Source organism: Gopherus flavomarginatus, chromosome 1 (genome assembly GCF_025201925.1).
Source record: "Gopherus flavomarginatus isolate rGopFla2 chromosome 1, rGopFla2.mat.asm, whole genome shotgun sequence".
Classification (NCBI taxonomy): Eukaryota; Metazoa; Chordata; order Testudines; family Testudinidae; genus Gopherus; species Gopherus flavomarginatus.
Genome location: NC_066617.1, coordinates 135,185,173 through 135,198,974, shown reverse-complemented (window position 1 = coordinate 135,198,974; position 13,802 = coordinate 135,185,173). Strand labels below are relative to the sequence as shown.

At 43.7% G+C, this 13,802-nt stretch overlaps 1 protein-coding gene across 2 annotated transcripts; it reads left to right on the top strand.

Annotated features, from left to right (window-relative positions):
- The first annotated feature begins 7,028 nt into the window (after positions 1–7,028).
- CDPF1 (cysteine rich DPF motif domain containing 1) lies at positions 7,029–12,151 on the top strand. Of its 2 annotated transcripts, XM_050966890.1 has the most exons (4): positions 7,058–7,145; positions 8,284–8,439; positions 8,809–8,920; positions 11,981–12,151. In XM_050966890.1, exons 2-4 carry the CDS (start codon positions 8,396–8,398, stop codon positions 12,128–12,130), a joined length of 306 nt encoding a protein of 101 aa, XP_050822847.1. In that variant the 5' UTR covers positions 7,058–7,145; positions 8,284–8,395; the 3' UTR covers positions 12,131–12,151. The 2 variants fall into 2 exon arrangements, with proteins under 2 accessions (XP_050822837.1, XP_050822847.1); XM_050966880.1 differs by lacking the exon at positions 8,284–8,439 and having other exon boundaries at positions 7,029–7,145.
- The last annotated feature ends 1,651 nt before the right edge of the window (positions 12,152–13,802 follow it).

The window sequence follows — 13,802 nt, the reverse complement described above, 5'->3', positions numbered from 1 at the left end:
GCTAAGATTGTAGAGCTTGTAAGTTTCACCTGCCTTGTTATAGTTTGCTGTTTTGTTGATCTGTATAGTTGCTTGTTATAGTTTGCTTAGAATTGTGATATTTGTTGTTTTGCCTAGTCATTGATTAAGATAGATTTAAAAAAAAGCCCATTGCCTGGTTGTATTCTGTACCTGTTTTATTACTTCGTATAAGCTGCTTATAATTTATATAAGTTTGATTTAAGTTAGAGGATAGATAAGGTTTTTATTGCTTGACTTCGTCTTCCCACTGTCCCTATCTCTCCCTGAACTTTCCCGTGTCTGTTTTTTCCCCCGGCTCCAATCTCCCCCTCTGTGTACTTCTCCGTGTCTCCCTGTTGTAATCCCTTGCTGCTTTCCTCCCTCCCCCGCCGTGTAACATCCCAAACCCTTTGCCACTTCTTTCCTTTTTTTTTGGGTGTCCCTCTAGCCCTTCCTTACACCTCTCTGCTGCCTCTCCCTGTATCCCCTGTGTTCGTGCCCCCGCTCCTCCGCTGCCCCTCCCCTACCGAAGATCACCATCACACTGCTCCGTTTGTCTTCACCTCGTTGCTCCACAACTTCCCTGAAGTGCTCTCCGCTGCTTCAACCTGTTTCTTCCCTCAGCCGTCTACCCCATTCTCCACGTGCCTTCCCATCGCTTACACGTTCAGCGCCCTCCCCTCTTGCTGCTCCCAGACTCCCCTTAAGTGCGCTCCAGCTGCTCTTGTCTCCCGTACCTCCAGCCCGCAGGCTCCTGAAGACCGCTGCTCTGGGCTTCAGAGTCTCTCGCTGCTTGCAGCTGCACTCTCCTCTCGTCAGATACCACTAATCACTCACTCCCCTCCTGCTCCTTGTTTCTTGACCCAGCTTTTAGGTACACTCTTGCTATCACAGCCTCACAAATTAAGTCAGTAATTTTCTACATTGCATAATTTTACTTATCACCCATATTGTATTATTGCACCGTGACTCACATTTTATTTGTAGTTATAACACCCCATTAGTTGCCTCCATTTTTCTAATATACTTTGTATACCATTTTTATATAGAAGCTAACATTTTATTTTGCATTTTCTTTTGGGTACTTTTTGCATTCCACACTGTATCTAGAGTTGTTCCTATATAAAGTTGAGTTGCTTATTGACTGTACTGTATCCCATTGTGCTGAACCACACTTACTGTACCCCACTGTTAAAACTCCCTACACTGTTCAGTAAGAACCCCCCCCCCATCATTGTCTATTGTAAACACTTTATACACCCCATCCCATCGCATTTCATTGTTAAATTCCCACCACTTCCTTTTTCCTTTAATAAAGAAATTAATTGGCACCCCACCTGTGTGGTAATTGCTCCTCAAGATCCCATATACCTGCAGGCAGGGACAAGAACGAGCACTGTGATAGAGCATTCGTACCTTATTTTCTACCAGGGAAATTGCTTTAACAAAGCTGTCATAAATTAACTTAAGTAGAGACAATCAGTTCAAGCAAGGAGGTGGCCTGATGCTGTACCACCCTAACATGCTCAGAATCTTCTGAGCAGGTTTAGTTATACTCTCTCTTATTCCTATCACGTACCTGCCCTAAAATTTTCACCCTTGAAGGGGATGAGGAGGGGACAAACACTTGAGCTAGCGGAGAATCCCTATTAACAGTATAGCGCCAATAACACAGAGTTGAGCAATTTGGATTCTAACCACTAGAGGACATAGGTACATATACCGTATACACACTCATCACTTAATTACAGTATGCTGCAGCATTTAGGCTCATCATGGAATCATCCTCACAATGCACTGAAATTCTTCTCAGTATATATATTCTTGCTTGGAGATGCCTGCCTTATCCAACTGTTTTTTTTTTAAATGTTGATGTTCTCTTTTCCTTGTTAAATCATAAAGAAATATGTACATTGACTCCACAGCATCTAAGGAGACATATTTTTCAGCTGTAGCTTGTGTTTAAAAAAGTTGTTTACTCAAGGAAAGGATTTGATAGCATATTTTACCAATCCCCTTGACATGCTTTGCATATTCAAAGATTCTTAGGACTTTTCAATTACCTCGCTTGCTTTCATGTTTAAAACTGTCTTCAGGGCTAGTCTGATGGTGCTCTGGATTGCATGTCATGTTGCCACTTGGGAGACATAGTAAGGGTAGCCCCAGGATCTCTTTAAGTAGTGGGGCTAGGGCATGCTGTGGTAATACACTCAACAGCTAGAGGGAGGCTGTGCATTGCAAGTGAATAATGGATAGCAGCACTGAAACATCCTCAGGGAGTCAGACGCTGCAGATAGAGGGAGACAGGAAGATTTAATTCCGTGAAATGATCTCCTGGAATGAAAGGATAACTGAAAGCCATATGATGGCTATGCTCCAGTTGGCCATTATTCTCAATTCCTGACTAGTTATCCTAAATCAAGGTAGGGCAGGTGAAAGGAAGATCTGTATTCATATAGGAGAGGTAGGGAGACAGCAAAGAAATGACCTACAAGTACCTGAATGGCATCAACGGGAATGAGCTGGGCAGGGAGGGAGGGAGGGAGGGAACTGTTCCGAGTGAATTAACTAGAAATAATGGATGAAAGAGAAAAATGCTTTTAATAATATTTAGTGAACACAGATTAGCTTTCTAAGGGAGGTGATTGCATCCCCAGTGCTGATTTTTGGGTTAGACAAAGGACTCCACAGTAATTCTGCATTAGCTGGCCTAGGGACTGGGGACCAGCTCCCACAAGGTACTGAGCAGCTCCTGCACTCTTGAATTGAGGACACTCAGCACCTTGCAGGATTAGGCCCTGAATGTTCTTCTGGTAGGTCATCACTATCTCTAAATAATATGAGAACACCCTGCATGGAAAACCAAGTCCCTGAAACAGACTTAATTTGAAAGGATTAAAGGTGTGTCAGTGCAAGGTTTTTCTTGACACCCTATCAAGTTGTTTATCTGTGTGGGAACAATATATGTATTGGATAGTTTCTCTAGCTCTTCAGTCACTCAGGGCTCCTCTGAAGGATCAAGAGTCAGTGCTTAAAATACACATTGTAGAGACCTGTGCTAATGAGAACAGAAGTCTAGAAAGTCAGATTCCTTCCTGTCACTGACCCTGACTATTTAACGGTGATTTATTATTTCTGGCATGATTTACAATCTTACTAGCACAACGCTCCAAGCAGAGCAGCTCAGAAGTTTTTAGGAGCCCTTAGAGACCCATCCATCCAAATCCACCCCCTACATCAGTCACGGAAACGTTCCCTTATCCCTTCACTAAACTAAACTGTGTCTTAATTATAAGTGTTTTCTTGGAATTGGATTAAAATATATATTGCACCACCATAGCATTGGGGCACCTCCCCCCACCAAGTTTCTAACTGCACTTGTAGCTTGATGCTACAAGGTGCTGGGCACTCTGACCCCAATCGAGTAAAGCATTTAAATAAACATCTGTTTAACATTAAGCACATGAATAGTTGCATTCATTTCAATGTATGTACTCACATGCCTAAATTTAGTAGGTGCTTAAATCCTTTGCCTTAGGACCAAAATGTTCTGTGCCTTGCAGGATCAAGCTGTAAATGAGCAATATTAACAAGTCCATTAACTACAAGCTTGCCGGATAATATTACACATCCCTGGAACATAGTGCTTCTTCAGAAATCCCCTATTGTCTGCGTTTTAAAGGAGGAAACAGATACCAACACCTGGAAAGATTTTGAGTCACTTTAGGCCACTGCTTCAGCTGTAATGATTACTAAGGGTTTATTTTTAAAATGTTGTTCCTCCTTGGGAACTCTCTACAGTGTCAAGACACCATGTCATGCCCAGCAAAGGAGCGGTTTCTGGTTGATTTGTTATGCGTTGCATGGAGAGAAGATACTATTCCCTGATAGTGAATTTGTTAGCATGGCCATTTTACAGTCCACCTCACTGAGAAAATACTAGAGGACATTTGGTCAGGGTATGAGGCTCAGGAAAAATGCTTTCCCAGTTGCATTAGCTACATCAAGTTTCATGCAAGTGGCTCATTGCTTTGACTCCAGTGGAAGCAGTATAGGTTCACCTAATCCAGTCACTGCCTCACAGGCAGGATCGCATGATTTTCAACTGCCGTAGCCAGAAATGTTTCTACATATACATCATTCCTTCCCTTTAGTAGTCCCTGAGCCATGTCTATTCTAGATGCCAGCAACTCCTTTCTGTATCTAATCTATTTCAGATCAGAACCCTGAGTTATCTTGTCTTTTAATCTGAACTCACACATTCCACAATCTGAGACACCCCTCATAGATACTGTAATTTGATTTTATTTAATGCCTTACTTCAAGCAATCCTCATTGGCCCACTGTGCATTCTTTACCACTATTTGAATGATTGTTTAATTTGGTGATCCAAATTGCATACAGTATTCCAGATGAGGTCATAGAATCTCATTTGGAATCAGGGAAGTATTTGTTTTGTTACTAATTACACATGGAGGAGTTTTTTGGTCATCTAAAATGCAGGCCTCACAACAGCTCCTTGAAGTGCATTTTGTACATATCTGACTTTAAGAACCTCTGCTTGAAACAATACATTGCACATACACAGCCCAGATCTAATCCAAAAATCTCAAAGCACTTTAGGAAGCGAAAAGATATAGAGGGCTTCCACAGAGATGAAGTCACCTCAGGCATTGAAGGTAGTAGCATCATTAGAGTAAGAAGTGAGGAATAGGCTGTACAATTGAAACTGCTCAGGAATTTTAGTTACAGAGGAATGAGAGTCTGTTCCTGAAGTGAATTCTGCTTGGGACACTGAGATTAACACACTAAATCCCCAGGCCCACATTGTGATCTGTGTGGGAAGAGTGCTGAACCTGTGTAGAGTCTCTTTGACCTCAGTCCATTGCGATCCTCGCAAGTGCAGGATTCAGCCCCCTTCCTCCTTTGGAAAGGGTCACGCACTATTTAATGACAAGCGGGCAGGATCCCCTTCTTAATTCATCTGAAAAATAGAACCTCCAGCACCCATGGCACCCTCACACTTTGCTGGGACATCCCTACAGTACTGATCCCAAAGGAAGGGTCTGAACCACCAGCACCAGGGTGAGTGTCTAGGGGGTGGGGCTGGGGAGTCTGTCACCAGGGCCACCACTTCTCCCTGGCTCTAAAGCATATGCTGCAACACACAGTCTCAGTCAAGGAGGTTTTGTGCTTTAAACAGAGGGGTGTGTGGGTGGGGGGACCAGAACACAGTCCTAACTCCATTCTTGGCCCAGGTTTCACGGCCACCCCTCTCAGGGGCCTCTGGCACTCCAGTTCCTAGCAGCCTCCTGGCCTCAGGAGGTTTACCAACTTTCCAACTTCTTAAAACCAGATGCTAGAGGCCCCTCCCCCACTTACTCACTCTCCCTCCCCTGTGACTCACCTGCTGCCTGCAGAGCCAGGCTGGGAGCAGACATGGAGCCTACCTGCCCAGGAGATGCAGGTTGGAGGCAGCCCTGACTGAGAAGGGACTGACATAGGTTGACTAACTGGTGCCCCCCTTAGTGTTCTGCACCTCACGCTGGCCCCTCCCAGTCCCCACGCATGGCTAGCAGGGAACAGGTTGGCCATAGCATTGTAGGTAGTAACCCTAGGGTGACCAGATGTCCCAATTTTATAGAGACAGTTCCAATTTTGGGGTCTTTTTCTTCTTCTTCTTCTTCTATTACCCCCCACCCCCTGTCCCAATTTTCCACATTTGCTGTTTAGTCACCCTAAGTAACCCCCTATGCAAGCACCCCTGCAGGCAGTAACTAGACATTTGGTGTCCAGTCAGTACTTCTGAATGGACATGGTACATGTCCCCTTTTGATCAGAATTTCTGGCATAAAACCAGACATGGTAACTCTAAGTCAGCTCTGCTTCCTCACTGGGGCAGCATTTACAGGGCTACTTCCCTGAGCTCCTAGCTCTGGGAAGCCACCACAGGTGCTAACACCACTCCACTGTGATTTATTCCCTCACACAGCAGCCCACTAGCAGCCCTTTATAGGCCCAGATGGAGCCCAGCTCTCTTTAATTATCTGGACTAGGCTCACTTGCTCCAGTCCAGGGACACTGGGCTAAGTCTATCCACAGAGACCAGCTACCCTTTGACAGGGTCTCATTCAGCCCAGATTTGTCAGGGTCACAGTACAAGATGGTACTGCTGCTAGACCTGAAAGGGTTAGGGGTTAGCAGTAGGAAACTGGAAAAACAGAACTCATTTTTGATAACTTTCAAATATGGCACAATAGTTGTGCCCATTTAATTGTGCATTTGTACATGCAAATCAGGCAACCTTATGTGCAACCAAGTAGCCAGGTGTGGATGTGTGTTAATTTTGTGCATGCACACATACTTGCCTGTGTTAAAATTGGTTGCATGTGTCTGACTGTATCAGAATGCAGTCTATAATATGCATCAAACCAAGCTTTTTGAAAACTCAGAAAGATGTGGCCTGGGTTGAAAGTGAATGGAAACTGGAGAGAACACAGTTCTTATTGTTTATTAGTCAAGATTTTGAAAAACATGCATAAAGTTAGGCCCCTAAAACCCTTTTTAGGCATGTTGGCTGAAATTTTCCAAGCTGTCTGGGGGATTTAGACACTTAGGCTGTTCAAATCCTCAGGCAGCTTTGAGAAATCTAAGCCCTAAATGAGCTGCTTGCTTACTTTAATGGGAGCTGCTGGGGGACACAGCCCTTAAAAATCAGGCCACTTGTGTAGGAGCCTAAATACGGATTGAGGACCGTAGCTGTAAGCACCTATTGTGTGTTTGGTTTTTTTTTAATTATTTTAGGATGTAGAGGGTATTCGTTTTCAATGTGTGAAGAATAAAGGTAAAAACAGGATCTCCCTTTGATGTTTACTCTTCAGACCTTTGCGCTGCCATCCAAAATTCTTCCTCTGATATTGGTGAGGCTAGACAGGACTACTGGAGCAGTTCAGTTTAATTACCTTTCATAGGTGCTCCCAATACTGCATTTTGAATCTAAAAGGATTTGTTTTCATGTATGTAGCTTTATAGATGGATTCTCACAAAGAAGCCCAGCCGAAAGGAGACTTTGAATGCCAACTATGTGGGCTAACAGCCCCATACAGCTATTATGGGCAGAAACCGCCAAACACTCGTTCTGTTGTGTAAGTACAATCTCTTCTGTAGTAGCTCTCATTGAACATATTTGGATTTTAGAAATCTCACACTGGGGAATTAGGCAATATTGCACAAATGCCCTGCATATCAACTAATTGGTGCCTTAATTAATGCCTGGGTTAAATGCATGTGGTAAAAAACATTTTGTAGGGTTGTTTAAATAGTTTTCCATATAATATATAACTTAAAGATCTTCAGAAGTGTATTTCCCTGAATTAGACAAATCTCTGCTAGAACAGGTAGGTACAGCATGGCCCAACAACTGTGCAGTCAGAGTTCAATCTTGCCAAATGCCAAGCTCGCCAGCAAACCACCTTCCCATGTGCTTAACTTCAAGCACATGAGTAAATCCATTGAGTCCATCCAAGTGAATAAGACTCCTGGCAGAGGCCCTGAAGTCAATGGGACTTAAGGTTAAGTACATGCTTGGTGCTTGGCAGGGTTGAGGCCAGATGGTTGAGCACATCGTAAAATGGTAACAACCGTCAATCAATACCAGCTTGGCCTGGCACTGGACCATGACTTAATGGGAGATGGTCTTGCCTCATCAGGATGGTCCCCATATATGAATCCAAGTGCCAGTAGGCTTCTAGTCTTCCTCTAGTCAGAAGAACTAGGAACCATGTTTTCACAACAGGGACATGAGTGTGAAGATAAAATGGGGTTATTCAGTGAAATGGCAACATAGTACCAAAAAAATTATTCCCCATACTCTCTGTGTTCATGTTTTTCTGTTCTGCTATTTCTAATGCAAGCTGGGCAAAATTCAGGCTAGAACAGAAGACATGCCCAAAGACCAGGATTTGCATCAAATAAACCCTATGTTAAGGGTATAAATGAGTCTTAATGAATACACAGTGCCTTGCCTGGGTGTAATTAATTCTTTGTGGCCTAGTGTCCTACAAGGCTTATAGACCAGCTTTTCTACCCAGAACTAATGGCTATAATGCTTTAAATTCCAGGATAGTTCAGTGTTTGAGTAAACGCTTCCCTTCCCCCACATTCCCAGTTACATAAAAAGGACAGCAGGGGGTATAAGACTACTTCAGGGTTTTTCTGTTCTGTTGTCCATTTCACTGTGAATTTATTTCTGACTTAAATCAAACTCATCCAATAATGAGCCAGGCTTGCAAGGCTGTGAGCAGATACATAATTTACTTCAGTGAGGAGCCATCTGGAGCATCTGGAAGACCAAGGCCTTTGTTTTTCCCCCTCGTGAAGCTGCCAACTTCTTGAAATGCATCACCTTAATACTCTTGACCAACAGGGTAGCCTGAGCTGGTAAGAGTTAAAACAAGAGTATTTTATATCACTGTTTTGCTGCCTGCCAACAGCTCTTGCCAACGAGAGTTTGAATTTTAAGTTTACAGGAGTGACGTAGCTAGGAGTAGTAAAGGCATTTATATGTAAATACAGAATTTTTGAAACAGACTCCAAATTAAAAACCGCACAGTTGAACGGCCTGAATTGAAACAGTGTTTAATTAGGCTATGTAATAGTAAAAATGTAGGTTAAAACAATGTGGTTAAAAATTGTGTAGAATACCTATTACGGCAATAATAATAAATCGGTTGCTAAGAGATCTTCATGTGCAAAGAACAGACACAGGTTGAAATTGGTTTTTTAAAGCATGGAATTATTTTCTTCTAGCCTCCTGGAAGAAAGCTATGTCATGAAAGATCCTTTCGTCCCCGACAAGGACAAATTCCTTATCCTTGGATCTCAGTGCAGTTTGTGTAATAGACGTGTGTGTGTGGGCACAGTAAGTAACGTGATACATGGTGCTTTTTTTTGTTCCAGCCTGTTGGTGAAAGATCAAACAGCAACAGGGGAGAACCAAAGAGTATGTGTTTGTTTTTGTTTTCAATCAGCTACCTTTTTGTCCTGCCAATTCTTGTAAACATTGTTCCATGTATTAAATGTGTACAAACTTGCTGCAGATTATGCTTACAAAAGAATGAAATCCGCACTCCCAACTGAAGCACTCTTTCAGTGAGTAGAAGTGCTAGGGGAATCGTAGATCTCTGTCCAAACCTTCAGATTGCTTTGCGATTACAGCAGACCGTGGGACAAATGCTGCCCCCTCTTTACTGCCCCAGCAGTGGACAGGAGTGATGAATGTACCACAGCTTGCTGGACTTGTCCAATCCCCAGTGCAGCCATAGCACAGGGCCTCTTGCAAACCCTGGTGTAGGAGTCATGCTGAGGCAGAGGACAGAGCGGCGCTTGGAGCATGGTGTGATAGCACAAATGAGCAATTGAGACATTTCAAATTCTGATGCAAGGCAGCATTTGTTGAGGAAGCAGATGAAAATACAGAATATTGTATCGGAGAAAGATAGCGAGATCAAATTCCTCTACGTTCCATTGATCAAGGTAATATTGCAGGATGCAGCATAGATAAATTTGGGCCAGCGACAGTGGGTCAAGTTCAAGTATAACTCCTTTGACTTCAGAGAAGTTACACCAGGGATGGATTTGGTTCCCTATGCTAATTGGGGCAAAATTAAGTCATAACAGCTACAAGTTCTCTAAGACATTCTCCTGATAGCTTTATTTCCCCTTCCATTGCTTAGATTTATGGAAATCAGAAAATTATCAGATGACAAACTGAGATTTGTTTCAGAGTAGCAGCTGTGTTAGTCTATCAGCAAAAAGAACAGGAGTACTTGTGGCACTTTAGAGACTAACAAATTTATTTCAGCATAAGCTTTCATGGGCTACAGCCCACTTCATCGAATACATAGAATGGAACATACAGTAAGAAGATATTTATACACAGAGAGAACATGAAAAGGTGGAAGTACCCATACCAACTGTAAGAGGCTAATCACTTAAGAGAAGCTGTTATCAGCAGGGGAGAAACACTTCTGAAGTGATAATCAAGAAGGCCCATTTTGGACAGTTGACACAAAGGTGTGAGGCTACTTTAATATGGGGAAATAGATTCAATTAGTGTAATGACAGAGCCATTCCCAGTCTCTGTTCAAACCTAAGTTAATGGTATCTAGTTTGCATATTAATTCAAGTTCAGCAGCTTCTTGTTGGAGTCTGTTTTTGAAGCTTTTCTGTTGCAAAATTGCCACCTTAACATCTGTCACTGAGTTAGAGAGGTTGAAGTGTTCTCCTCCGGGTTTTTGAATGTTATGATTCCTGATGTCAGATTTGTGTCTGTTTTGTTCTTCTGTGTAGAGACTGTTTGGTCTGGCCAATGCTCCTCTGCCACTTCAACCTCTCAACTGTGCAAGGAATTGGGAATACCTACCAAACTGACCTGACTCGATATAGAGCCAGATGTGTGAAGATGGTTACCAAATGCATTTAGCAATAAAACTTAGCATTTCTGTAGAACTTTTCCAATGTTACTTAACTAATCCTTTTGATGCCCATGTCAGATAGGTAAATATTCCTCTTTCATGTAGGGGAAACTAGGACATGGAAAAGTTAAGTGACTTGCCCAAGGCCATATGTGGAATCAGAGCTAGGATTAGAGCCCAGGAGTTTGTGGCTCCTAGACTTGTGCTCATCCCAGTGAATTAATAAACCTCTGAAGCTAAAGAAAGCCACACTTCATTGGGGCAGTGTGGTAAAGAGGCAGATCAGTATGAAGGACAACTTTTTAGTAGCACGTTGCTTCAGTTCTTCTTTTAGTTTGCAATGGGACAAGAGAAACAACTGACAAAACCAAGGTTGGCCAACTTGTGCATTGCAAATTGGATTAAAATATCCCAGCTATGCTTTCACCTCTTCCTTTATAACAAGTACCTGGCTAGAGCCAACTGGGTCAACATTTTTGGGCCTACAGCATTGGCTTATCATCTGTGAAATATGCCAGATCCAAGAGTCCTTATTCACCACAGACATGGCAGTACCCCAGCAAAAACTCAAGCAGAAGCAATCTACATGGCCAACTCCAATTTAACTGCAAGAGTTTTCTCCCCTCAATACCACCCCCCCCCAAGAACTAATTTAAGAAGGCAGTTGTAAAATGGATAATTTTACAATTGAATTAAACTATGTTTTAGATTCCATTGTTCATTGATAAAGCATTTCTGTGGAATTCACCACCACAATATCTGTGTACCTGGATCTGTGTCCATGGCAACACAAAGCATACAGATCAGTACAAAGAATAGCACATTTTGTAGTGGGCTGTGGAGCACGGCACAGTTAGTTACAGTAAAGCTAGGTTTCAGAGTAGCAGCCGTGTTAGTCTGTATCCTTTTCATTTTCTCTATGTGTGTGTGTGTGTGTGTGTGTGTGTGTATATATATATATATATATATATATATATATATATATATATAGCTCCTCAAAATATGTTCCATTCTATGCATCCAAAGAAGTGGGTTGTAGCTCACGAAAGCTTATGCTCAAATAAATTTGTTAGTCTCTCTATGATGCCACAAGTACTCCTGTTCTTTTTGAGGAAAGCTAGGCACTGCCATAAGAAATGGTGTCTCTCATAACCTCTTTGTGGCAATGTGTAAGGACTGCAATTGCCTTTAACCCTTAATTGGGGTTGAAGGGAGAAAGCTTCCTACCCCGCTGAATGAACCAGGAGTGATCTCCCCATTAGTGAGGAAGCTACATGAGCTGAATGGAGGAGGGAGCACACTGAATACAAAGTATGGTTTATAGCAGTGTTTCTTAATGACCGGACCATGGACCAACGCCGGTCCTTGAGATCTTCCTGACACAGCTTAGGAAGGCAGCAAGCCGGTCCCTGGGATCAAAAAGGTTGAAAAACACTGTTTAGAAAAGCTGTAATGTAACCAATTCCATTTTCCTATACTGCTAATTATATATAATTTTTCTACAGGAATGTAGTCTATTCTACTCAAAAAGGTTCTGCCTCCCCTGCGTTAATGAAAACCTACAGGGGTTTCCTTTGGAAATACGACAAGACTTGGATAAAAGGAAGTCTCATTCAAAATCCCACCCCTCCAAAAAAGCAGATGCAAGAAGTTAAATTAAAAGCAACTGGAAGAGACACTGCTCAGAGGTGGGTTTTTTTGTTTGCCCTAAAATATAGATTTTTTTGGTAAAGATGATGTTTAGGCAATTTACTATCACTACAAGTATTTTCACGACAGTTCTTTAAGTTAGTTTGGATTTAGGTATTCCCATGCAGTGTTTGCAGTGCAGCCACTGCAGCACTGGGCTACTGCAGGAGAACCAGAAAGGGAAGCTGCCAAGCATGTGGTCACTGACCAGGTTACATGTAGTGCAAATTATTAAACAGCATACAGGATGGAAAATAAGTCAGAATGTTCATTTTTAAGTTTTCATGAGCTAGCATCTTAGATATTTACATGCAAGTGTTATTAAAAATACAGGCAACACTCTCAGTGGATTGTCAGTATAGTGCGACTGAAGACCATTTACACCAGCTGAGAATCTGGCCCATAGTTAACTTGACTATCACTTTACTAAGGTTATAGTAGACAAAGACCTAATGCCTCCTGACTCTCTCCCCTTTCTCCCCACCCCCCCCCAAGTTTCTGTTCTACAGCACGCAATCACAGAGCATATCAGAATGGATATTCATAGAAAAGCATGTGGTCTGGAGGCCATTGCATCAAGACTAATGCCACATGATCAGGGCTGGTGCAACCATTTAGGCAAAGTAGGCGGCCGCCTAGGGCGCCTAGCGGTTGGGGGCGCCTAAAAGCCCCCTCAGGTGAGGAGGTGGAGGTGAGCTGGGTGGGAGGGCACGCGGGGAGGGCTGCCCGCATTAACGAGGGTGGGGGGCACAGGGGAACCGCTCCCTGCCCCAGCTCACCTCTGCTCTGCCTCCTCTGCTGAGCACACAGCCCAGCTCTAAGTCTCCTCCAATCAGCGCCGCTAGCCTGGGCGGGGAGGAGAATTAGAGCAGCACTGATGTGCTCAGTGGAGGAGGCGGAGCCAAGGTGAGCTGGGGCAGGCTACTCAGGCAGGCTTAGTTTCTGCAGGAAGTCTCCCCAGGCAGGGTTAGCTGCCGGGGCGGGGGGGAAGTCTCCCCAGGCAGGGTTAGCTGCTGGGGTGGGGGGGAGGAGGGAAGTCTCCCCAGGCAGGTTTAGCTGCCGGGAGAGGGGGGATGGGGGGAAGTCTCCCCAGGCAGGGTTAGCTGCCGGGAGAGGGGGGATGGGGGGAAGTCTTCCCCCAGGCAGGGTTAGCTGACTGGCGGGGATGGGGGGGAGAAGGGTTAGCTGTCATGGTCGGGGGGTAGCTGCTGCAGGGGGGGCCTCCCCGGGTGGGGGGCTGAGTTAGCTGCTGGGGGGGGGGGCAGGGTTAGCTGGGGGGGGTGCAAGGTGGAAGTTTCGCCTAGGGCATGAAACTTCCTTGCACTAGCCCTGCACATGATGACTTCTGCAAGCAGATAAACTTGCAGTGGAACATATCTGCTGATACTTACAAGACTGCAGCCACTTTTCACTCCAACTTCCAATGAGGTGGAAACAGCCTTTGGAGGGCGAATGGGAAAGGCTTCCTTCCTAGGTGCAGCGTTTCCTTTACAAATTAGGAAAAGATAATGCTTTCTGGATCATTTTTTGATTTTGACTGGCCAATATGATTTACTTGGAAATAATAAAGTTCAGCTGGTATACTCTGTCCAATTAACCCTTGCCTGTCTTGGGCAATTAAAGAGACATTCAAGAGAG